The sequence below is a fragment of the Podarcis bocagei genome (genome assembly GCF_964188305.1).
Source record: "Podarcis bocagei genome assembly, chromosome: 2".
In the NCBI taxonomy this organism is placed as follows: Eukaryota; Metazoa; Chordata; class Lepidosauria; order Squamata; family Lacertidae; genus Podarcis; species Podarcis bocagei.
In genome coordinates this window covers 3,672,283-3,698,266 of record NC_138126.1, presented here as the reverse complement: position 1 = coordinate 3,698,266, position 25,984 = coordinate 3,672,283, and the positions used below count along the sequence as shown (strand labels likewise).

The 25,984-nt window shown below is 48.2% G+C and overlaps 1 protein-coding gene and 1 long non-coding RNA gene across 2 annotated transcripts in view; both read right to left on the bottom strand.

Moving 5' to 3' along the window:
• Nucleotides 1-5,774: 5,774 nt before the first annotated feature.
• LOC308581359 lies at nucleotides 5,775-7,215 on the bottom strand. Its single transcript, XR_014005006.1, has 3 exons — nucleotides 7,152-7,215; nucleotides 6,381-6,439; nucleotides 5,775-5,825 (listed from the first exon to the last, which is right to left on the bottom strand). It is a non-coding gene; the product is annotated as an uncharacterized lncRNA (long non-coding RNA).
• Nucleotides 7,216-14,956: 7,741 nt separating this feature from the next.
• Nucleotides 14,957-25,984, bottom strand: part of LOC308580800 (uncharacterized protein) — a 96,696-nt gene continuing 85,668 nt past the window's right edge. The window contains exon 4 of the mRNA XM_081182981.1: nucleotides 14,957-17,431. Within this exon, the coding sequence (XP_081039107.1) occupies nucleotides 16,494-17,431 (938 nt within the window). The 3' untranslated portion in view covers nucleotides 14,957-16,493. The remainder of the gene's footprint in view (nucleotides 17,432-25,984) is intronic.

Below are 25,984 nucleotides of genomic sequence, written 5' to 3'. Positions count from 1 at the left end.
CATCCTCCGTGGCTGCGCGTGGCAGCTGCAGGTCGGCGGGCCCCTCTGGCGCGCGTGGACGGCGGCGCCCCTGGCGCAACTCAGGCGCTGGAGGGAGCGGAGCGAGCGGTACATGGCGGAGGCTGAGGAGCGAGGCGCCGCGGGCGGGCGAGAGGGAGGAGGACGGAGTGGGCGGAGTCGCAGCCAATGGGGTGGAAGAAACCCACGTTTCCTTTTTGAAAGAGAAACTTTTAAACGAGCGCGTGGTTGAAGAAGGCGCTTGCCCAGCTCCCCTCTGCGCCTCGGAGGGCGGGTTTGAGCACGCGCAATGCGCCGCCCTCCCGCCCTGCGCCGCCGCCGTCTCGCGCTCCTCCCTTTTGCGCGCGCTGCCCCGCCGCTGCCCCATTGGCCGGGTCCTGTCAGCTGATCCTGTGTTATTTCCTGTGTGTGTGTGTGAGGGGAGAATGGAGAGAGAAACCTCGGCACCACCACCGCGGAGCCGCCCCCGGCTCAACGCGGATCCTCGCCGCCGCCGCCCCACCTCTCGCCGCCCGCCTCGCCCGCCTCCCTCCCACGGCACACCAGGCAACGACCCGCGGCACACTAGTGTGCCGCGGAACACCGGTTGGGAAACACTGCTCTAACGCAAGAGGCTGCTAGGGTTTCCCCTCTCACTTCCATAGGGGTCTCCTCAGTCACCAGCTCCAGTGCCTGAGATGTGCAGAGGGAACAGGGTGCTGGTTAGAGAGCTGCCCCCTTTTTGGGGTGGGTGGGGTGGCCTTCTTCCTAAGTCCCCAGGTTCAACCAAGATGTGTATTGGTGGGTACAGGGATGACCCCCACCAGCTGTCGTTCTTCTGCTGTGGTGGGAAGGTAAATGGCGTTTCCGTCCGCTCTGGCTTCCGTCACAGTTTAGCCATGCTGGCTACATGACCCGGAAAGCTGTCTGTGGGCAAACGGCGGCTCCCTCGGCCTGAAAGCAGAGAGCAGTTCTGTACCCCATAGTCAGATTCAACTGGACTTAACCACCCAGGGATCCTTTACCTTTTACCTCCACTAAAAACCCATGAAGGGACTCACACTGCTTCTGGGGAAGAGCCCAGAGCTCTCAACTTTCCACCAGTCGAACATGATTATCATGAACCTGTTACAGTGGTACCTCTGGTTGCGAACGGGATCCGTTCCGGAGGCCCGTTCGCAACATGAAAAGAGTGCAACCCACAGCGGCGCGTCTGCGCATGCGCGATTGTGATTCGCTGCTTCTGCGCATGCCGTCATTTTGTGCATCTGCGCATGCGCGAGCGGCGAAACCCGGAAGTAACCCTTTCCAGTACTTCTGGGTCGCCGCGGGACATAACCTGAAAGAACGTAACATGAAGTGGACGTAACATGAGGTATGACTGTATAACAGAGCACTAGTGAGATGGACCCCTGCCCAATATTCTTGTTTTATTTATTAGACAATTAATTTGTGAAATATTAACAATATAAGAGGGCTTCAAGATTACTCTCTGCATATGAGATGGTCTGAGTCTTCCTTGTTCCTTTATTGCAATTACAATGGGAGTAATGCAGCTGTTCCTATCATACTAATCTCACCAGCCCTGCTTCCAACTCTCTCTACCAAAGACCAAAAATCATCTGACTCTCATCCCATCCCACCACCAGCACTCCAGATTCACACTCTCCCCCTTCCTAACATTACATTGCATCTTATATTATACCTACTATTGTAAGACGTTATCTGCACGTTTTAAATATGCTGTAAGCTGCCCAGAGTAGTAATAATAATAATAATAATAATAATAATAATAACAACAACAACAACAACAACAACAACAACAACAACAACAATAACATACAAGTTTATATACAAATACCAGAACATCACATAGACTTCTATGCATTTAACATTTAAAGGTAAAGGGACCAGTCGCGGACGACTCTGGGGTTGCGGCGCTCATCTCGCTCTATAGGCCGAGGGAGCTGGCGTTTGTCCAAAGGCAGCTTCCGGGTCATGTGGCCAGCATGACTAAGCCACTTCTGGTGAACCAGAGCAGCGCACGGAAATGCCGTTTACCTTCCCACCAGAGTGGTACCTACTTATCTACTTGCACTTTGACGTGCTTTCGAACTGCAAGGTTGGCAGGAGCAGGGATCAAGCAACGGGAGCTCACCCCATCGTGGGGATTCGAACCGTCAACCTTCTGATCAGCAAGCCCTAGGCTCTGTGGTTTAGACCACAGCGCCACCTGTGTCCCACCATTAAATAAATAACATTTATTTCCCCCTAATTAGGTTCAATGATGTGAAGAAGAGTGAACTCTAAGGGAAACATCTTTTACACTCCAGACATCTAAATGATTTCGCGCCTCTGAGAGTCTGTTGATGTTTTCTAAGTGTCCCACTATAAGCGAAGCTCCTTCCGCATTCCATACATTTGAATGGTTTCCCCCCTCTGTGAGTCCATTGATATTTTCACAGTGCTCCACCAACAGTTAAGATTTGTCCACACTCTGTTTTTAAAGGGTTTTCTCCCTATGTGGATGGTTTCTTTCCCATGTGAGTTTGTTTATGTTGTCCAAGGTTTCTTTTTTGACTGAAGGTCTTTCCACATTCCATACATTTAAATGGTTTCCCCCCTGTGTGAGTTTGTTGATGTTCTCCAATATTTCCAGTATCAGGGAAGTTCTTTCCACATTTCAATGGTTTTTCCCTTGTGTGAGTCCGTTGGTGTTGTCTGAATGTTGAACTAAACGTGAAGCTTTTCCCACAATCCACGCATTTAAATGGTTTATCCCCGGTGTGAGTTCGTTGATGTTCTCTAAGGTTTCCCTTCTGACTGAAGCTCTTTCCACACTCTGTACATTTAAATGGTTTCTCCCCTGTGTGAGTCCGCTGGTGTTTTCTAAGTGTCCCACTTTCAATGAAGCTCTTCCCGCACTCCATACATTTAAATGGTTTCTCCCCTGTGTGGATCTGTTGATGTTTTCTAAGTGTCCCACTTTCACCGAAGCGCTTTCCACACTCAATGCATTTAAAGGGTTTCTCCCCTGTGTGAGTTCGTTGGTGTTGTCTTAGGTTTCCATTCTGACTGAAGCTCTTTCCGCACTCCAAACATTTAAATGGTTTAACCCCTGTGTGAATTCGTTTATGTTTTCTAAGATTTCCACTATAAGTGAACTGCTTTCCACACTCCATGCATTTAAATGGTTTCTTCCCTGTGTGAGTCTGTTGATCTGTAGTAAGGAAGCCCTGCAGAATTCTGACTTTCTTCTCCATCGCCTGCTATAGAGTGCAGGAAAATAGAATCCTGTAGGTGTTTTAAGGAACAGAACAAAGGAATGTGACACAAATCAAGTGCAATTAGCATATTGTCTTATTTTAACATCTTACACATCCCCCCACATCCTCCCTATGTCCCACATGTTTAGGAAATGAAAAGGGGATTACCGTATTTTTCACCCTATAGGACGCACTTTTTCCCCTCCAAAAATGAAGGGGAAATGTGTGTGTGTCCTATGGGGCGAATGCAGGCTTTTGCTGAAGCCTGGAGAGCGAGAGGGGTCGGAACGCCGCCATCCCGCTGTCCCCGGACCTGATTTGGAGGCTGGCGGCGGGGAGAAACGTGCTTCTCCCTGCTGCCAGCCCCACAAGCTCGGGGGACAGCGGGGAGGCGCAGCGCCGCCATCCCGCTGTTCCCCGACCTGGTTTGGGCTTCAGGCAGATATCCGCAAGCCGTAGGAGCCCGGTGGGAAGTCGCGCCAGTCTCCCAAAGCTTGTGGAGAGCTGCCTGTTCTGGGGGCTGGGGTCGGGGAAAGCTCGGGCTTCCCCTGCCCCAGCCACACGCCTGGGGGGGAAATATTTTTTTTTCTTTATTCCCCCCCCCAAAAAAAACCTAGGTGCGTCCTATGGGCCGGTGCGCCCTATGGGGCGAAAAATACGGTAATGTTAAATAATAGTAATGCATCATCAACCTTTCATAATCCTTATGAAAACAGCATGATCTTAGAAAATTGCTGCGGAATAGCCTTTTTAACGAAAGTAGTTCCTCATAGGAAAGGGAGCCGCTTTCTGCCCCCTATTTCTCAGCTTCAGCGTTCCTAATGCAATTTTTCATCCTCTGCCTTGCATGATAATCCTCCATCTCCTGGGCCACATTTTAACCCCTTTATCCGCTAGATGTTTATTAATCACCTGCACAGTCCCTTTCACCTCAGTACAGTGGCACCTCTCGTTGCGAACGGGATCCGTTCTGGAGCCCCGTTTGCAACATGAGCAGAACGCAACCCGCGTCTGTGCAGGTCGTGTTTCGCCGCTTCTGCGCTTGCACGTGGCGTCATTTTGAGCGCATGCGGTGAAACCCGGAAGTAACCCTTTCCGGTACTTCCGGGTCACCGTGGGATGCCACCTGAAAAGATGTAACCTAAACCGAACGTGACAAGAGGTCCATAGTAGGTCCATAGTAACCATAGTGACTGTAGGTCCATAGTAACCACCTTGGGAGACCCAGGTCTGAGTCACTTCTAGGGACTGTGGTATGGGTCTGTCAGTGAAATAGTGGTAAGGGTTGGTGCCTGGGGACGGCTAAATGAGTGCTCAGGAAGGAGAATGTTCTTGGATCTGGACCTCCCCTTCTCAGCCTTACAAAGCATGGGAATTGCTGGAGATGCAGAAGGAAAGCAGGTTTCAATTTAGGGAATCTGAAATTGAAACACCCACCCCAATTGTTGTTTATAATTATGATGTGCCACCTGATCTCATGTTCATCTTGTGACACTGGAATATCCCAGTGGAAATTCTCTGTGCAGGCCTCTCTCACGTTCCTTTCTCCTTTGGAGTGGGTGGTCAAGGATTTCTGGATGTACCACCTATGCTTCAATGGGGAATATGTATGGCACTGAAAAACCTCGATATTAAATGTCAATATAAAGAGCCCCCGTGGAACATGTGTCCTCTGTATCCATGGGGCCTCTTTTAAAGGACTCACCTTGTATAACTGTACTTAATGGAAACTTCAACCTTGGATATATAGGATTGATTCATTCATGGGATGAAGCTGTTAACTGTTATTTCTGGAGGCACAAATTTATTCCTAATCTATCTTAAATACACTGATAGTATTATGTCACTGGGTGCTGGGGAAGGGGTAGTACCTCTCATGGGGGACATATAGGGCTCCTTCGGTCCCCACCCTGCACTCAGCTCTCTCCGCTGGGCCCTAGAAGCTGGCAGCATGCAACAGCGGACACAACCCAGGGAATAGTTTTGACTGGCTGGCTAAACATGTTGAGGATAGTCAATGGGTCTCAAACCCTCAGGGAGTTAGGGCCTTCCGCTGTATGTGAAGACAGGTTCTGGTGGATTTAGCGGATGACACCAAGCGTGGATCCAACAGTCAAGAAATTGGTTCTGCACATTATTCCAGGTACACTCCAACCAACAGCACACATTCCCTAATCCTGAAACCATTTAAGCCCTGAGGCTACTGTCTTGTGAACCACCCACCATTTCAGTAGGAGTCCTTCGGTTCTCCCACCTTCTGGCCATGTTACCCCTCCACCTACAGAGGAATTATTCATCTGAATCCCAGGGGCTAGGAGTCCTGAGTGGGGAGACAGCTGTTGGCCCTGCTGGGGGGGGGGGTTTCTCCTTGGCTGGTCCTTGTGAGAAGAGGATGCTGGGCCCTGATCCTACTCCAGCAGGACTTTTCTCATGTTCCCACAAACAGAAACGAGACCTACAAGATACAGTCTCCCAGGCAAGAGGACCGACATACCTCTCAAAGTTTCTGTATTTTTGTTTCAAGCGAGGAGTTGATCTCAGACTTGCAGATCAGAGTCTCTCCTGTGCACAATGAGTAAAACGGAAGTGCCATTTATGTCACTGTAAAAGTATTTTGTTGAAGAAAGTTATAACAAAGTAGCTGGTGTCCCGTTAACGGCTAATAAAAGTATAATGGTCTCAACTTTTGTGGGCCACAGGCTGAGGATGTGGACTGTGGAGCAGGAATACTCGCAATCTCCATTATCCTGTGAGTCTCTTTGTAGATTTTGCGTAGTTATTTTGGAATTCCTACTGCAATATCGGCTCATGAAAAGTTACGGATGGAGTAAATTACACGGTTGCTGTAAACTATCACCCCACACACAAACTCTCACTCACATACAGTCTGTAATTTTGGCAAGTTCACACCCCTTTCCTGTAATACTGGCAATTCCAGGCCTGCAGATGCACAGCCCTGGGTGTAGAGCCTCCAGCCACAGGCATTGTCTATCATGGAAACGCCCCAGACTGGGATGGATTATGGATCTTTGGATGCTGATGGATTGTATCTCCGTTTGTAACCCACTCTGACATTGCCTACAAAAACTAGTAGAAATGCTTTCAGGGTATACTTACCGATAAACCCTGAAAACCTTTCTATAGCATCCTCACCTTATCTGTCTCCTGCGAAATCTCTATGTGGGACAAGAAGCTACAGTTAGAACTGGATATGGAACAACTGATTGGTTCAAAATTGGGAAAGGAGTACAAGGCTGTTTATTGTCTCCCTGCTTATTTAACTTGTATGCAGAATTCATCGTGCGAAAGGCTGGGCTGGATGAATCCCAAACCGGAATTAAGATTGCCGGAAGAATTATCAACAGCCTCAGATATGCAGATGACACAACCTTGATGGCAGAAAGTGAGGAGGAATTAAAGAACGTTTGAATGAGGGTGAAAGAAGAGAGCGCAAAATATGCTCTGAAGCTCAACATCAAAAAAACCAAGATCATGGCCACTGGTCCCATCACCTCCTGGCAAACAGAGTTGGACACGACTAAACAACAATAACAGCAATGCAGCCGAGGATCAGTGTGGAGAGGACTGAGCTTCCAGGGAGGAAAGGGTGAGGAAAATCAGTGGACCCCCCCCCCCCTTATCAGGCAGAGTGGGCAGAAGGGAGAAGCCAAGGCAGACCCCCCCACCAGAAATTCCTCCTCCAGCGCCCAAGGATGGAGACATCTCTCCAAAAGGAAGAGTCTTCCTCCCTCCCTCCCTCTCTGCTCGGCTGGCCTCCTATCCCCCAGGGATGCTGCCATTCCTCCCTCAGCCCCCCATCTTCCTCTGCCCACCTCCCTCCGTCCCACAGTCTCCCCTGCGCCCAGAAACCCCCTTGGCACCGCTCACCCCTCGCCCTCTGCGCCGCATCTCTCCCGGGCGCGCCAACCTCTCCATCCGGAGGGGCCTCGCAAGACGGAGATGGGGGGGGGGTCTCTATCCAGTGAGGGAGGGGGGTCTCTATCCAGGCCGATTTCACTTCCTTTAACCCTTTCGTGGCCTCCATCTCTCCCTCAAGGCGCAGGAGCTTTTTTTGCGGGCAGGGGTGAAACTAGGCTGTATTTCCCCCGAGTCAAAGACCCAACTGGAGACATTTGCGTCCCCACAAAGACATCCTCAACGGCGCCCTGATGGAGGCCCCACCTGGTGCAAAAAAAACCCAACCACCCCCGGCTAGCCCACCCCCCATAGCTATGGCTCTGTTTCCGGGAGGGGTCTCTGTCTTTCCCTCTTTCCCTTCCCCCTAAATCGCCCCCTTTCCCACGCAGCCTCTTTACCTCTTTGGCCTCTCTGGACCTCCGCCTCCCTTGCTCGCTGTTCCGGTTTCCTTCCCCGCAATAGAAAGCGGAGTAGGGGGGTGAGGGGAACTAGTCAACCCACACCCCTCCTCCCCTTCGGAAAACCTCCCCCTTTCCACTTTGGGCCCCCTGGAAACTTCCGACCTATAGACACTTCGGGTTCCTTGTCGCAGGCGCGCGCCTCTAGAGCTACGTTCGCAGAGCAGCCCCTGCCTGTGTTGGGATGGAGACAGGAAGAGATGGCGCTGCCTTTGGCCTCCTGCTCTTGGGGCTCCGTCGGGAAAGGGCCCCCTCCTCCTCCCCCCAAGTCGCCTCTCTCCCCACAGCGGAGAGTTGAAATGGGGGCGGGAGCGGGGGGCTTCCTATTTGTGTGTGAGCTGATGGATTTATGTTTCCCTCCACAGCAGGGTGGCAGCTGCACACTTATTCTTTCCTTATTTACTTTTGTTATTGTATCATTTCAATAGAGTTAAGTTGAGGGTCTTACGGAGACTCTTCCTGGCTCCTCAAAAAGGCCAGAAGAAGAGGAAAGGCATAATCCATGTCTGCTTAAGACTGGGCTAGGTAAACGGGAGGCAGTAATAAGACGCAGGGGCCGTGCTGATTTATTACAATTATTTGTATAGTTTAAATAATATACGTATATACAGATAGGTAGCCGTGTTGGTCTGCCATAGTCAAAATAAAAATTCCAGTGTATCTGAAGAAGTGTGCATGCACACGACAGCTCATACCAATAACTAACTTGGTCTTTAAGGTGCTACTGGAAGGAATTTTTATACGTATATACGTATGTGTGACTATTATTATTTATTTACACAATGAAACATCAACATAAAAATCTTCCCTAAGCTGGGTTGCCTTCATAAATATATATCAATATTTATTTGTTTTCCAATGATTGTTTTTCCTATGTCTTTAGCAGTTGTCTTCCAAAAAGAGATGGAAACCCAGGTTTGTGAAACCCTTGTGTACACAGTGGTCTGATTGCAGGAAGACTCCCCAGAAGCACGATTGAAGAATTAGTTCAATATTATTATTATTATTATTTTATTATTAAACCCAGCCATTCTGGGTGGCTTCCAACAAAATATTAAAAAATACATGAAAACATCAATCATTAAAACCTTCCTTAAACAGAGCTGCCTTCAGATGTCTTCTAAACGTCAGATAGTTGTTTATTTCTTTGATATATGATGGGAGGGCTTTCCACAGAGTGGGCGCCACTACTGAGACGGCCCTCTGCCCGGTTGCCTGTAACTTCGCTTCTCACAGTGAGGGAACCGCCAGAAGGCCCTCGGAGCTGGACATCATTGTCCTGGCAAAACGATGAGGGTGGAGATGCTCCTTCAGGTCTACTGGGCTGAGGCCTTTAAGGGTTTAAAGGTCAGCACCAACACTTTGAATTGTGCTCAAAAACATACTGGGAGCCAGTGTAGGTCTTTCAAGACTGGTATTGTTATGTGGTCTTGGCCGCTCCCAGTCACCTGTCTAGCTGCAGCATTCTGGATTAGTTGTCGTTTCCAGGTCACCTTCAAAGGTAGCCCCACGGAGAGCGCATTGCAGTAGTCCAAGCGGGAGATAACTAGAGCATGCACCACTCTGGTGAGACAGTCTGCGGGCAGGTAGGGTCTCAGCCTGCATACCAGAGGCAGCTGGTAGACACTGCCATGGACACAGAATTGACCTGTGCCTCCATGCACAGCTGTGAGTCCAAAATGACTCCCAGGCTGCACACCTGGTCCTTCAGGGGCACAGTTACCCCTTTCAGGACCAGGAATTCTCCAATCTTGCCTGCCCTGTCCCCCCCAAAACAGTGCATCTGTCTTGTCAGGATTCAACCTCAATCCGTTAGCCGCTATATATCCTGCAACTGCCTCCAGACACTCACACAGGACTTTCAGCACCTTTCACTGGTTCCGATTTGAAAGCGAGGTAGAACTGGGTATCATCCACATATTGATGAACACCCATCCCACCCCCTTGAAGATCTCTCCCAGCAGCATGTGGAAGAGGATGGAACCCTGTGACACCCCACAAGTGAGAGCCCAGGGGTCCAACACTCATCCCCCAAGACCACCTTCTGGATACGACCCAGGAGAAAGGAGTGGACCCACTGCGTAACAGTGCCGCCAGCTCCCAGTTCCTCTACACGTTCCAGGAGGTTGTTGTGGTCAATGGTATTAAAGGCCTCTGAGAAATCCAGCAGAACTTTTTATTGAGGGTGAAAGAGGAGAGCGCAAAAATATGGTCTGAAGCTCAACATCAAAAAAACGAAGATCATGACCACTGGTCCCATCACCTCCTGGCAAATAGAAGGGGAAGAAATTGAGGGAGTGAGAGATTTTACTTTCTTGGGCTCCATGATCACTGCAGATGGTGACAGCAGCCACAAAATTAAAAGACGCCTGCTTCTTGGGAGAAAAGCAATGACAAACCTAGACAGCATCTTAAAAAGCAGAGACATCACCTTGAAGACAAAGGTCCGTATAGTAAAAGCTATGGTTTTCCCAGTAGTGATGTATGGAAGTGAGAGCTGGACCATAAAGAAGGCTGATTGCCCAAGATTTGATGCTTTTGAATTATGGTGCTGGAGGAGACTCTTGCGAGTCATATGGACTGCAAGAAGATCAAACCTCTCCATGCTGAAGGAAATCAGCCCTGAGTGCTCACCGGAAGGACAGAATGTGAAACTGAGGCACCAATACTATGACCACCTCATGAGAAGAGAAGACTCCCTGGAAAAGACCCTGATGTTGGGAAAGATGGAGGGCACAAGGAGAAGGGGGCGACAGAGGACGAGATGGTGGGACAGTGTTCTCGAAGCTACCAGCATGAGTCTGACCAAACTGCGGGAGGCAGTGGAAGACAGGAGTGCCTGGCGTGCTTTGGTCCAGGGGGTCACGAAGAGTCGGACACGACTAAACGACTAAACAACAACAACATTCCTGGCCTCTCTCCTTCTGTCTCTGAGCTAAGATTGGTATCTGCTGCTTGCTCTCTGTTCTCTGAAGCTATGCCACTCGGCTGCCCCTCCTCCCCCTCCCATTCCAGTGTCCTTATCTCCCTGTGCCTGCTTTAGATTCCCAGCCTCTGTCAGCTTGGAACGAAGATGACACCTAACAATGCTTAATGTTAATGCTAAAGTAAAGCCGGCCTTTCAGGGATCAAACTGTGAACTGAAATGTGAGTAATTTTTTTGTTACTTTTTAAGGAAAGACTGGGGACACGAGGAATAATCCACCTGGGCAAGCCAGATTGGATGACTTAACTAAAGAGATTCAAATGAATCTGCAAACTATCTTCCTGCTATATTGAGGGGAAACTGCTCTGCTGCATCACTCACCAGCGTGAGTGAAGGAAGAATATCACTTATTCAACATATCCATTCCTACTATCCTTAACATTCCCACAGTTGTCCCTTAGCATTCCAAGTTTGGGACCTGCCTGAACATCTTTCCACATAATCATCATCCGTATGGTTTCTCCCCTGTGTCTGTTATTTGGGGGATAATTGGCTAGGAGCTTACAGTGAAGCATTTAACACACACATGAACATTTCCTCTTTTTTAAAATAATATTTATTAAAGTTTTAAACAATACAATAGAGAAAAGAGACAACAACAACAGAAAAACAGAAAAAATAAAAACAATTAGACAAAAAATACACACACACACAAAAAATACAACGAACCTTCCATAACTTAACTTTCATTTACTTGTTTCTTTGACCTCCTCACACCTCCCTTTTTTGTATTCTACTTCAATTAGCTATTTCAGCAAATCCTTTCCATCTTTCCCATATTTTTTTCCATTAATTTATCTTAATATAACTTTACCTTTCCTTCTTTCCTTCAACAATCTATTTTTACTTAAATCCTTTATAATATTCTGCTAAAGTCACATAACTTCATTCCAGCCTCCTTCTAACAATCCTTAATTTTACTATATTTCTGTAAATAAACTTTAAATTTCTTCCAATCTTCTTCCACCAACTCTTCTCCCTGGTCTCAGATTCTGCCAGTCATTTCCGCCATTTCCATGAGGTCCATCACCTTCATCTGCCATTCTTCCTGAGTGGGTAGATCTTGTGTCTTCCAATACTTTGCGATGAGTATTCTTGCTGCTGTTGTGGCATACATAAAGGAAGTTCTGTCCTTCTTTGGCACCAATTGGCCGACCATGCCCAGGAGGAAGGCCTCTGGTTTCTTCAGAAAAGTATATTTAAATACCTTTTTTATTTCATTATAGATCATTTCCCAGAAGGTCTTGATCCTTGGGCATGTCCACCAAAGGTGAAAGAATGTACCTTCAGTCTCTTTACATTTCCAACATTTATTATCAGGCAAGTGGTAAATTTTTGCAAGCTTGACTGGTGTCATGTACCACCTATAGATCATTTTCATTATATTCTCTCTTAAGGCATTACATGCCGTGAATTTGATACCTGTGGTACATAACTGTTCCCAGTCAGCCATCATAATATGTCCCAACATCCTGTGCCCATTTAATCATAGCTGATTTCACCGTCTCATCCTGGGTGTTCCATTTCAACAGCAAGTTATACATTCTTGACAAATTCTTACTTTTGGGGTCTAACAGCTGTGTTTCCAATTTTGATTTTTCCACCTGAAAACCAATTTTTTAATCCAGATTATATGCCTCCATTATTTGATAATAATGGAGCCAATCACACACTTTGTTTTTTAGTTTTTCAAAACTCTGTAGTTTCAATCTATCTCCCTCTTGTTCCAATATTTCCCAATATTTCAGCCATTTGGCCTCCATATTGAGTTTTTTCTGAGCCTTCGCTTCCATTGGAGACAGCCACCTTGGAGTTTTATTTTCAAGCAAATCCTTATATCTTGTCCAAACATTAAACAAAGCTTTCCTGACAATATGATTTTTAAATGCTTTATGTGCTTTGACCTTATCATACCACAAATATGCATGCCATCCAAATACATTATTGAAACCTTCTAAGTCCAGCACGTCAGTGTTTTCAAGAAGCAACCATTCTCCCAGCCAGCAAAAAGCGGCTGATTCATAATAAAGTTTAAAGTCTGGCAGGGCAAATCCACCTCTTTCTTTAGCATCTGTTAATATCTTAAATTTTATTTGAGGTTTCTTGCCCTGCCAGACAAATCTAGAAATATCTCTCTGCCACTTCTTGAAACAATCCATTTTATCAATAATTTGCAATGCTTGAAACAAAAACAGCATTCTAGGCAATACATTCATTTTTATCGCAGCAATTCGGCCCAGCATTGATAACTTCAATTTGACCATATTTCTAAATCCTTTTTCACTTCCGTCCAACATTTTTCAGTTATCCTTAAATTCACATTTTTAGCTGTCATATTAACCCCTAACTATTTCACTTTCTTAACCAATGTTAATCCTGTCTCTTTCTGGAACCTCTCTCTCTCAATCCCTGTTAGGTTTTTCTCTAGCACCTTAGTTTTCATTTTGTTCAGCTTAAAACCTGCTACCTGGCCAAATTCTTGAATTACTTCCAGTACTCTTTTAGTGCTAGACTCTGGCTCCTGTAATGTCAATACCAAATCATCAGCAAATGCTTTCAAACTTGTACTGTTTAGCTCCGACTTGTATACCTTTAACCAATCGGTCCCTTCTAATCATATTTAAAAGGACCTCCAGGACCGATATGAAAAGCAATGGAGAGATTGGGCAACCTTGTCATGTTCCTTTCTCAATCTTAAATTCTTCTGTCACTACATTGTTCACAATTAACTTAGCCTTTTGTTCTGAATAAATTGCACCTATACCATTTTCAAACCCTTGACCAACCCCCATCCCTTGTAGATTTTTCTTCATGAAGCTCCAAGAAATGTTGTCAAAGGCTTTCTCCGCGTCCACAAATATAAGAACTGCTTTAGTGTTGATATTCACTTGTAATTTCTCTTAAAATATTAATTATGTTCCTTGTATTGTCAGACAAATGTCTGCCCGGGAGAAAGCCCGCTTGATCTTTATGAATTTCTTCTGCTAACACCTTTATTAATCTTTTAGCCAAAATATGTGCAAAAGTTTTATAATCCACATTGAGCAAAGATATGGGGCAGTAGTTCTTAAACTGTGTCTTTTCAGATTCTATTTTCGGTATAAGTGTAATATAGGCTTCCTTCCACAACACTGGTGCCCTTTTCCCTTCCAATATTTCATTACAGACTTCCTTTAAAGGTTGTACTAGCCATTCTTTCATGGATCTATAATATCTTGAAGTCAAACCATCCGGTCCTGGTGATTTACCTAATTGCATGTTCTGAATGGCCCTTTCTACCTCCTGATCCGTTATTTTGTAGTTCAACATTAACTTGTTTTATTGAGAGATTTTTTGTAATCCATTTATTTTCAAAAAGCAGTCAATGTCTATTTCTTTCTGCATCTCCTGTGTATATAGTTGTTTAAAATACCTCTGGAAGCACTTTCTTATCTCCACTGGATTCTGTATATTCTTTCCTTCCACTTCCAAGTTTGTAATAGTATTGAGTTTTTGTCTTTTTTTCATTTGCCAAGCCAGTAGTTCCCCGCATTTATTTGCCGATTCAAACGTCTTTTGTCTCATCTGTTTAATTTTCCATTCTATTTCCTGATTCATCAATTTTGTATATTGTACTTGATATAGCTTTATCTATTTCAGGATCTCCTGCAACTTTGGTTTCACTCTGAATTTCTTTTCTCCTTCCGTTATTTTCTCCAGAATTTTATCTTTTTTCTCATTTTGGAGTCTCTTCTTGATTGCATTCTGTTGTATCAAGAAACCTGTCATAACCGCTTTGCTTGCGTCCCAAATTACTCTTTTTTCAACCGTAGTGTTCATATTTATCTCTAAATAGTCTCTCAAGATTTTTTGGGCCTTCTTGGTCACTTCTTCATTTCTAAACAAAGTGTCATTCATCCTCCATCTAAAGGAACCAATTGGTGTTAGTTTCATTTCCATCTTCACAGCATTATGGTCGGAACAAGTTTTAGGGCAAATTTCCACTTTTCTGATCTTTGGAGCCAGCCCTCTAGTTGCCCAGATTTGGTCAATTCTTGTCCATGTCATTTTAGCCAGTGTGGTGTAGTGGTTAAGAGCGGTAGTCTTGTAATCTGGGGAACCGGGTTTGAGTCTCCGCTCCTCCGCATGCAGCTGCTGGGTGACCTTGGGCCAGTCACACTTCTCTGAAGTCTCTCAGCCCCACTCACCTCACAGAGTGTTTGTTGTGGGGGAGGAAGGGAAAGGAGAATGTTAGCCGCTTTGAGACTCCTTAAAGGGAGTGAAAGGCGGGATATCAAATCCAAACTCCTCTTCTTCTTCTTCTTCTTCTTCTTCTTCTTCTTCTTCGCCTCAGAGAAGAAAGTTCCCTCTCTTCCCAAAGGGTTCTTCAATCTCCAAGTGTCAATTAAGTCCAAATTGTCAGTCATGTCAAAGAAAGTTTTTGGTAATCTTCCATCCTTGGTGACTACCTGTCTCTGTGCCTTATCCATATTTGTAGAAACCACTCCATTCACGTCCCCCATCAAAATTATATTGTAATCCATATAGTCCAACAGAGTCTCATGCAGCTTCTTAAAGAATTCCGATTTTCCCTCATTTGGTGCATAAATGCCTACAATTAGAAATTTCTCTCCTTGTGATTGAATTTCAATTGCCACAAGACTTCCTTGATCGTCTTTAAATATAAATTTCGGTGATAGGCTCTCCTTTGCATAGATTACTACTCCTCTTTTTTAACTTTGTCTGATGAAATAAATTCTTGTCCCAATCTTTTATTACTCAGAATTTTCCTATGTAGCCTAGTCACATGTGTTTCTTGTAGGCAAATCAAGTCCAATTGTTCCTTTTTCAATAAATGAAAGACTCTGCGTCTTTTCTCGGGATAGTTACAACCATTAATGTTCCAGCTTAATATTTGCAGTGCCATGATGTGGTTACTTTGATTTTCCTCCAAGTGCACCCTGTAGTTGCTCTTCTTCTGTTGGTTTCACTAAATTGTCCAGTCCATAGGATAGGTTTGCTACATCCAGTATTGGTGATCCTTTTTCCAGCGCTTTTTGTTCTAGTCCTCTATCAAGTGGTCTTCTGTCCGATACTCCTGGCTTTTGCCCCAGCTCCTTCTGTAAATCGTCTCTGTGCTTGTCCAAAATTTTAGCTTTATCTTCCACTGATTTTATCTTTATCTTCTTTCCTCTGAAATTGAAGGATAGGCCTTGGGGGAATTCCCACCTGAAGTTGATTTTGTTCTTTCTCAATAAGCCAACCAGGTCACTGTAGTCCAACCTAAGATCCAAAAGATATTTCGGAATGTCCTTAAAGATCTCCACTCTTGACTGTAGTATTACCAGAGGGTTCTGATAGTGCCAGCCTAAAATTTTGTCTCTCTCTTCTTTAGATCGGAGGGTAATCAAGCAGTCTCTATTCTTCTCTTTCCTCCCTCCTCTTCCGAGTCTAAAGGCAGTCACAATTTTAAAATCATCTTGATCCAATTGCAAGTCCCAAAAATCAGCAAATTCCTGAGTAAGAAAGTCTATCAAACTGTCCTTCTCCACCTCCACATGAACATTTCCAATCTCTCCACCAAAGACCAAAAACCATGTGACACTCAGCCCACCATTATTCACCACCAGCTCTCCAGATGACACACCCCTCCCTAACATTACACTGCATCTTGTATTCTACTATTTTAAGATGTTACCCGCATTACTTTCCGTACTCCTTACATTTAAAGCGTTTCACCCATGTGAATTTGTAGATGAATTTTATAGTGTCCACTTCGACAGAAGCTCTTTCCACACTCTGTACATTTAAATGGTTTCTCCCGTGTGAGTTCGATTATGTATTCTAAGGTTTTCACTTCAACTGAAGCTCTTTCCACACTCTATGCAGTCAAATGGTTTTTCCCGTGTGTGTTCGTTGATGTCGTTTACAGTTTCCACTATGACTGAAGCTCTTTCCACACTCTATACATTCAAATGGTTTTTCCGCTGTGTGAGTTCGTTGATGTTGTCTTAAGTGTCCACTTTGACTGAAGCTCTTCCCACACTCTATACATTTAAATGGTTTCTCCCCTGTGTGAGTTCGCTGATGTTTTCTAAGGGTTTCACTTAGATTGAAGCTCTTTCCACACTCTATACATTTAAATGGTTTTTCCCCTGTGTGAGTTTGATGATGTAGTCGAAGTTTCCCACTATCAGCGAAGCTCTTTCCACACTCTATACATTCAAATGGTTTTTCCCCTGTATGAGTTCGCTGATGTACTTTATAATGCCCACTTTTATTGAAACTTTTACCACACTGCATACATTTAAACGGTTTCTCCCCTGTGTGAGTTTGATGATGTTGTTGAAGTTTCTCACTTTGGCTGAAGCTCTTTCCACACGCTATACATTCAAATGGTTTCTCCATTGTGTGAGTTTGTTGATGTAGTCTATAGTGTCCACTTTGACTGAAGCTCTTTCCACACTCTATGCATTTAAATGGTTTTTCCCCTGTGTGAGTTTGTTGATGTAGTCTATAGTTTCCACTTTGACTGAAGCTCTTTCCACACTCAATACATTCAAATGGTTTTTCCCCTGTATGAGTTCGCTGATGTACTTTATAGTGTCCACTTTTCTTGAAACTTTTACCACACTGCATACATTTAAACGGTTTCTCCCCTGTGTGAGTTCGATGATGTTGTTGAAGTTTCTCACTTTGACTGAAGCTCTTTCCACACTCTATACATTTAAATAGTTTCTCCACTGTGTGAGTTCGTTGATGTAGTCTATAATGTCCACTTTGACTGAAGCTCTTTCCACACTCTATACATTTAAATGGTTTTTCCCCTGTGTGAGTTCGTTGATGTTCTCTATAGTGTCCACTATCACTGAAGCTCTTTCCACACTCCATGCATCTGAATGGTTTCTCTGCTGTGTGAGTTAGATGATGCCGTTGAAGTTTCCAACTATTAGAGAAGCTCTTTCCACACTCTATACATCTGAATGGTTTCTCCCCTGTGTGAGTTCGCTGATGTATTCTAAGGTTTCCCCTTAGACTGAAGCTCTTTCCACACTCTATACATTCAAATGGTTTCTCCCCTGTGTGAGTTCGTTGATGTTGTCTTAAGTGTCCCCTTTGACTGAAGCTCTTTCCACACTCTACACAGTCAAATGGTTTCTCCCCTGTGTGAGTTTGATGATGTCGTTGAAGTTTCCCACTATGAGAGAAGCTCTTTCCACACTCTATACATTCAAATGGTTTCTTCGTTATTCCTTTTGAATTTACAGATGGCCCCCCAGAATTATTGCCTGATTTCTCCATCGTCTGCTTCAGAGTGCAGGGAGACAAAATCCTGTTGGTGTTTCAAGGGAGAGAACAAAGGAATATGACACACATCAAGTTCAATTACCACTCATTCCAATTAATATTTATAATTATGATGTGCCACCTGACCTCGTTCCCATTTTCTGACACTGGACTAGTGTAAATTCTCTGCCCAGGCCTCTCTCACTGTCCTTTCTCCATTTGCCTCACTCCTGGACGTACCTCCTCTATTTCAATGCGGAATCTGTGTCACACTGAAGAAGCTCAATATTAAACATCAATATATAACTGTACTTAATTGAAACTTCAGCCTTCCATATTTAGCACTGATTCATTCATAGGATGAAGCTATTAGGTTTATTGCTGGAGACGCAAATTTATTCCTGAGATATCAAATACATTAATAGTATTATGTCATGGGGTGTTAGGGCTGGGATAGTACCTCTCGTGGGAGACATATAGGGCTCCTTCTGGGGTGGTTGGTCCACCATTAATCCCCAACCTGTACTCTCACCTGTGGGTCCTAGAAGCTGTCAGCATGCAACAGCACACACAACCCAGGAAAAGCTTCGACAGGTCAACTAAACCAGTTGAGGATAATTGATGGGTCTCAATCCCTTGGTGAGTCGGGGACTTTCACTGCATGCGATGACAGGCTCTGGCACAATGAGCAGACGAGACCAATAGTGACTCCAACAGTCAAGCAGGTGGTTTATGCAAGTGCCGTAGAGGGAACTGAGGGGCTCATCATCCTGGGAAAGGAGGCCAAGAAGTAGAAGAAAAACTCTGATCCTAAACCTCTGCAGCCTTGCATGAATATCTTCAGGAAAAGAAGAGGCTAAGCAGTAAACCCTACACGAATTGGGAGTGACGTCCTTAAGACGATTGTGTTGGAGTGTTGTGGGTATCAAGGAGTTAACACTATGCTAAGTGGAAATGCTGACTCAGTTCCATGTGGTGAGTCAGCATCCCAAGAGATGGGGCGCTGCCTAATTGGTCTATAGCCAGCTTGTATACAGAGGTATGCTTGACTTCTCCACAATGGCTTCTCCCCCGTATGTAGGAAGGCTGATTTATGGTACTTTATGATGCTGCAGGACTGCAGCTGGAATAAAGCTCTTGCAACACAGCTGGACTCCTGAGCACTTTATATGGAGCTTCTATCAGTCCTAATACATTGCAAGATGTTGGATGGAGTCCTTGTACGCCTCCTTCCGGTAACTCCTGGGGCCAAGTTGGGGCCAAAAATATTGCTCTGCTTCCCTTTGGACCATATCAAGAAGGTTGAGAAGGTAGGGCTGCCATAGGTCTGCTCCCCCCCGGGAATTGAGGAGGATTTTCACAAGATCGGCAAAAGGTCCACCTAGACGTCTGGCAAGGCGGCTGTTTCTTGTGAGGAGAACCAGAACTTACAGGGTTAAACAGTTCTGTGTGACCGTCTCACATCTTGAGGCCTGGTTTTGTTCACATACGGGAATCCTTCTTTGCGTGTGAGTTACTTTTGCTTTTAGCTGTTGAGCCGGAGAGAATGTCCGCCCGATCTCCGGGGTGATTTATGATGGTTTTTCTGTACATAATAAAGCCTTCTTAGATTAAGCAAGAAGCCTGTGTACAGACTGGGATTCATCACCCACACAAGGCAAAACCGCTGCTGCAATACTCCATTACATTCCGAAGATTTCTATGGTGGGAAACATCAGGAAAGCTCAAAAGCTGCTTCTTTTGGGGAGAATTTGTATTTTTAAAAAGCTCAACAACTCTGCCCGGATTTTTGCATTTTTAAACGGGGCCACCCTGCTGGAGAAGATGGACTTGTCGTGCAGGCAGCCCAGGACCTCCACACACACTGCCCAGACTTGTATTCTGCGGGGGTCACGTCTGTGCTTCTAACACCCCTGTTTGACTTCAACCTCATGGAGACTCTACATTGTGTCTCGAGGCAGATGGATGTCAACAAAAGGGGGTGGAAGGACAGAATCTGACTTTTGAGAGAGGAGGAGCAGTCAGAGATGCTTCCACCAGAAGAGAGCGTGAGGGGGGAAACCACCTTTAGATGACATTTAGGATCCCTGCCTCCATTTCTCAGCCTGAACTGTAACTCAGAATCTCGATTGTAACTCAGTTCAGAAGCTTCAGATCTATCCTCTGGTTGGCCGTTGTCAGAGCTGCTTGAAGATCCTAGCTCACAGAGGATCACGCTAGCCAGCGATCATTAAGTAAAAGTCTTTATTGAATTGCAGTTTCCATTCTCACGCTGCTGCGCGCAACTCTACGTCTAGTAGCTAGATCGGCGAAGCTCCGTCTGAGTCTCCGCCCCTTGTGCACCAACTTAATATCCTAGCCCTGCTCCACCTTTTCCGCCTGACTGTCCTCCTCTGGGTCCCTCTACCCCCCGGGGTTTCTTCCTTCCTGGATTCTTCTGACGCTGACCCGGACCCTCCTGCCTCCTTGCGCCGGGCTTTAGGACCTGGTTCCCTTTCCGGGCTGCTTACTTCGCCGCCTTCCTCTGCATTTGAACTTGGCGCGCGCGCCCAACCTTCCACTTTCCTCTTAACCGTTTCTTCTCTCCCCGATGGAGGTGTGGCCACTCCTGACTCATGCCCTCCCTCCTGTGGTGAGCTGCCAGCGCTTGCCCCCTGGCTCCCTTCTTCTTCCCTGCTCCCTGGCGGTGACGCTGGTCCCGATTTCCAACTGCTCTCCCCTGAGTCCCCTCTGGCTCTATCTTCCTGGGGTGCCCCCCTAGACTCCCCCCTTGCCCTGGCCACTGGTGCTCCTTTCTGTGAATCCTCTGATTCACTGGAAAGACTAGGAGATCTCGGGTCGTCGTCATCACTCATCTTTTCTTCTGCCTCCTCCCCTTCGCTCTCTGTTTCCTCCCTTGGCCTTGCCTCTGCTCCTAAATCCCTGACATCCATCCCCCCCTCGAAGCCCCCCATTCCCCCCTCCCCTCCTTCCGGTGCTGGAGCTGGGTGCTGCTGTTGCAAAGGGACGAACGTCGGATATCGTTCGCTTCCCGTGGCGGGCCTCCATCTGAAGTCTCGCGGGTCTTCCTCCCTGCTCTCGTCGACGACGGTCACCTCCGCTTCCATCTCTGTGCCGCCGTGCTCGAAACCAGGGTCGTCCCCGAAAACGTCCATGTCCGTTTCTCCCTCACTTCCTCCTGGCGGCGTTGCTCGTCCTGGGCCTTCCAGCCACCTTCTGCGGAACTGCTCCTCTGGTCTATCGTCCCACCAATACGAGGGTTCTGATGCAGATCCCGAGGGTGACCCCTCCGGGGAACGGACGTCTTGTGTCGGGTCCTCTTCCGAGTCGAACCCCCGGAAAGTGCTGGCCGAAAGCGTGGGCGTGAAAAGCCAGTCGTCGAAAAAGTCTGCTGGCATAGGTCTATGTGGGAAGAGGGCATGAAACTCGTCTTTGAGTAGAGGTTCGTCCAAGGCGTAGCCCGGCACCCAGCTGTTCGCACTGGCCGGGGTGCCCTCCTTGGCGAGAAAGTATTCTACCCCCTCTTCCCCCCATCTGGAGTCCAAAATCTCCGTGACTTCGTTGATGCGCTCCTTCTGTGCCACTCCCGCATGCCCTGTTCTGTCTCTGACCGGACTCGGCGCCGTTCCGGGTTCCTGGAACCTGTGCGGTGCCTTGTAGGGAGTGAGCACCGATCTGTGGAACACCGGATGCATTCTGGAACCCTCCGGAAGTGCCAGTCTGAAAGCTACCGGGTTGACCTGCTCTTCGACTTGGTAGGGCCCCAGTTGTTTATGCCCTAGTTTCTTCTTGGCCAACGACCTGGCCGGCACTGCGTGGGCTGCTAACCAGACCCAGTCTCCCACGTGGAGCTCTTCGCCAACCCTTCTGTGTCTGTCCGCTTGTACCTTGTATGCGTGTTTGGCCAGCTCCAGGTGGCGCCTCAGCTGATCGTGGACTTCCTGCAGCTCCGACGCGAACGCATCTGCCGTCTGCGGCTCCCCCTCCCCCATTCTTTCCAGTCCCGGGAAGGTTCTGGGGTGCCTCCCGTTGTTGGCGAAGAACGGCGTGACCCCCGTGGACACGTGCTTCGTGTTGTTGTAGGCGAACTCGGCAAGCGGCAGGTAATCCACCCACGTCGCAGGCTGTTGATTCGCATAGCATCTCAGGTACTGCTGCATGATGGCATTGACCCGCTCCGCTTGCCCGTTGGTCTGCGGGTGTCTCGCCGACGCCAGGTTGATCTTGACGTTCAGGAAGCCCATCAGCTTCTGCCAGAAATTCGAGATGAACTGCCGCCCGCGGTCGGACAGAATAGACCGTGGCAGACCGTGAACCTTGAACACGTGGTCTATGAACAGTTTGGCGGTTTGCTCCGCCGTGGCCACCTTAGCACACGGAATGAAATGGGCCATCTTGGAAAACAGGTCCACCACCACCAGCACTGCCGTCTTGCCCCTCGAGCTGGGCAGATCTGTGACAAAGTCCAGAGCCACCCTTTCCCAAGGTTCGACCGGAGTTTGCAGCGGTTCCAACAGTCCGGCCGGCGGTCTGTGCACTGGTTTGGCCCTCTGGCAGGTGTCACACCTTGCCACGTAGTCTGCGACCTCCCCTCTCATTCCAGGCCACCAGAAATCCCTGGCTACTAATTCCACCGTCTTCTCCTTGCCAAAGTGCCCGGCCGTGGGCGCGTCGTGCAGCTGCTGCAGCACCTTGGCGCGAAGGTCGTCTCCCGGCACGTAGATGGCCCCTTTACGGATGAGCAATCCATCTCGTAGCTGGAAACCGTCGGCCACAGCCTTGCCCCTTTGCACCTCTGCCATCTTTGCTTGCGCGAAGGAGTCATCCTGCAACGCTCGTCGCACCGCCTCCAGGTCCACGGTGGCCGCGGCGCACGCCCATACTGTTGGTGCGAAGATGTGCATGGCTGCCGCTGGCGTTGCGTCCTCCAGATACTGTGGCTTACGGGAGAGGGCGTCCGCCATGATGTTAGTGTCCCCCGGGACATACTCTATGCGGAAGTCGAAGTTCGCAAAAAACTCAGCCCAGCGTATCTGCCTCTGGTTTAGGAACTGTGCCGTGCGCCAGTGCTCCAGATTCTTGTGGTCCGTGCAAACCTGCACCGTGTGCTTGGCGCCGATCAGGAAGTGCCGCCACGCTTTGAACGCTGCATGAATGGCCAGCAACTCCCTGTCCCAGATGGTGTAGTTCTGCTCGGACTTGCTGAGCTTCCTGGAGTAAAACGCTCCCGGTCGCCACACCCCCTGCTGGTCCTTTTGCAGCAGGACCGCCCCCACGGCTCTGTCCGAGGCGTCTGTCTCCACCCTCATCGGCCTGCTGGGGTTGACGTGAAGCAGCTGCTCTTCCGACGCGAAGAGACGCTTGAGTGCCTGAAAGGACTGCTCCGCCTCCTCCGTCCAAACGAACTTCTTTTTCTTGGAGCTAAGCGGGTCTGTGATGGCCGCTGTCTGCATAGCGAAGCCCTTGATAAACTTGCAATAGAAGTTCGCAAAGCCGACAAACCTTTGGACCTCTTTCCGGTTGCGTGGGCTCTTCCAGTCCAATACCGCTCGAACCTTGGCGCTGTCCATGGCGAGCCCCTTGTCAGACAACTTGTAGCCCAGAAAATCCACCTCCGTCACGTCGAATTGGCACTTCTCCAGCTTGGCGTAGAGCCTATGTTGCTTTAGTCTGGTCAGCACTTCCTTGACGTGCCTGTCATGCTCCTGCTGCGATTCCGAAAAGATCAGGATGTCATCTAAGAAACAGACGCACGTCTTGTAGAGAAGTCCCGCCAACACGTGATGCATGAAAGCTTGAAAAACGTGGGAGCCATTTTGCAGTCCAAAAGGCATAACTCTGTATTCGTAGGTACCCAGTGGCGTGAACATGGCCGTCTTCCACTCATCCCCCTCCCGCATGCGAATGAGGTTGTACGCCCCTCGCAGGTCTAATTTGGTGAACACTTTTCCCTTCCGCACCTTCGCCAGGAGGTCGTCGATTCGGGGCATGGGGAAGTCCGACGGCTTGGTCACACTGTTTAAAATGCGATAGTCCACGACCAGTCTTTTTTGGGGCGTGTCTCGCTTTTTAACAAAGAATACAGGACTGCCCCCCGCTGCCTTGGACTCTCGGATGAAACCGCGCTCCAAATTATGATCGATGAACTCTTTGAGTTCCTGCAGCTCGTCCTCCGACATGGAATACAGTTTCCCTTTAGGCAGCGCCGCACCCGGCAGCAGGTCAATTTTGCAGTCATATGGTCTGTGAGGGGGTAGCCTGTCCGCCTCCTTCTCGCAGAAAACTTCCAAAAATTCTGCGTACTTGTGGGGAATCGCTTGCAGCGTGCCTAGCAACAGCTGTGACTCCTCTTCCTCTCCTTCCTGCCGGTGCATGATGCAGTGTTCAGCACAAAAGGAAGAGCCGAAGACCAGCTGCCTCTGGTACCAAGCCAGCGTTGGGCTGTGCTTGTCCAGCCAACTCATTCCCAATACAATGGGCGTATCCGATAGTTGAGTGACATTGAAGCTGATGACTTCTTTGTGATTCCCAAGGCGCATCACCATCGGTGGCGTCTGCTTCACCACTTGCCCCCCTAGCAGCTCCCTGCCATCCACCGTGACAACCTGCAGGGGCAGTGTGGCCGGCAGCAACTGTATAGCGTGCTTGTCGACAAAGTCCTGCCCTATAAAGTCCGCGTTGCTGCCCGAGTCCACTGTGATGGGCACGTCCATGGTGATTCCATTGGGCAGCTGGAGAGATGCGGTGAGCCTCACCACTGGTTTGGGCGGGAGGGGGTTCACGGGCTGTAAAATCTCTGGGGACTGCGGCACTAACACGTCTGGCTGGGCCCCAGGGCCTCTTCCTCCCGCCAGACTGCTTCGTTTCCCTGCTGTGTTCCTCCTTGCTGCGTTGCTGCAGTCACCATTGCCGAGGCTGCAGTGAGCTTGTGGAGCCTCTGGGGACACTCTTTCGCCATATGCCCTGGCTCCTCACAGACGTAACACTTCCTGTTCCCTCTAGGAGGCTTCGCTTTCACTGCTGCCGGTGCTAGGGCTCTGGTTGCTGACTGAGCCCTTGCACCTCCAACCTCCATAGGTTCGGCTCCTCCTCCTGGCGGAGGCGTGGATTGCGCCCGCGCTGCTTCTCTGGGAAGGAAGGAGGGGCCCCTGGCTGGTTCGCGCCCTCCACGCCCTTCGTCCCTGCTCCACGGGCGTTCTTCCAGCCTCACCCCCACTGCCAGTGCCCTCTGAACGACCTCCTGGGTGGTTCGGGGTCTCTCCCCCCTCGCGATCTCATCTTTAATCGAGCTGTGCAACCCCTCCCAAAAGAGGTCTCTTACAGGGGCCGAATCTCTGTCCCATTCCAGGGCACTGACCAAGGCGAAAAAGCGGGCATGGTACTGCCTGACGCTGGCCCTCCCTTGTCTTAGCCCATGCACCTCCTTCCGGGCAAGATCCACGTCAATGCTTGATAAAAAACACCCATCCATCGCTTTAATAAAGGCATCTGCATTCTGGAGCGCCGGATCCTTATCTCTCCATAAATTGCGTAGCCATGCTTTAGCATCCCCATGCAAATGAGACATGATGAATCCCACTCTCTCTTGCTCATCTCTAAAGTCTTTATGCAGCAGTTGCAGTGCGCACAGTACGTCTGCTCTAAAGTTGGGATACTGTTGCAGGTTCCCATCGAAGTGAGAGACCAGCCCGCCTGTGCGTCTCGCCAACCCAATTCCCTCCTGCCGGGGTGTCTGCTTTGTCAGCACATCTAACCTGACCTGGAGATCCCTGCAGGCGGCAGCTGCCTCCTCCTCTCTCTTCCTGGATGCGAGAGCCTCGGCATTCAGTTGTGCCACTGCTTTTCTGAGTTCCTCTATCTGCTGCTCAGCCGTCATGTCGTCTGCCGTTCGTGAGCTCGCTGGTGGGCACCTGCTTCTCTCCCCTCCTCGAGGTTGTAGATGCCCACAATTGAGTGTGACGGAGCTTACTGTCAGAGCTGCTTGAAGATCCTAGCTCACAGAGGATCACGCTAGCCAGCGATCATTAAGTAAAAGTCTTTATTGAATTGCAGTTTCCATTCTCACGCTGCTGCGCGCAACTCTACGTCTAGTA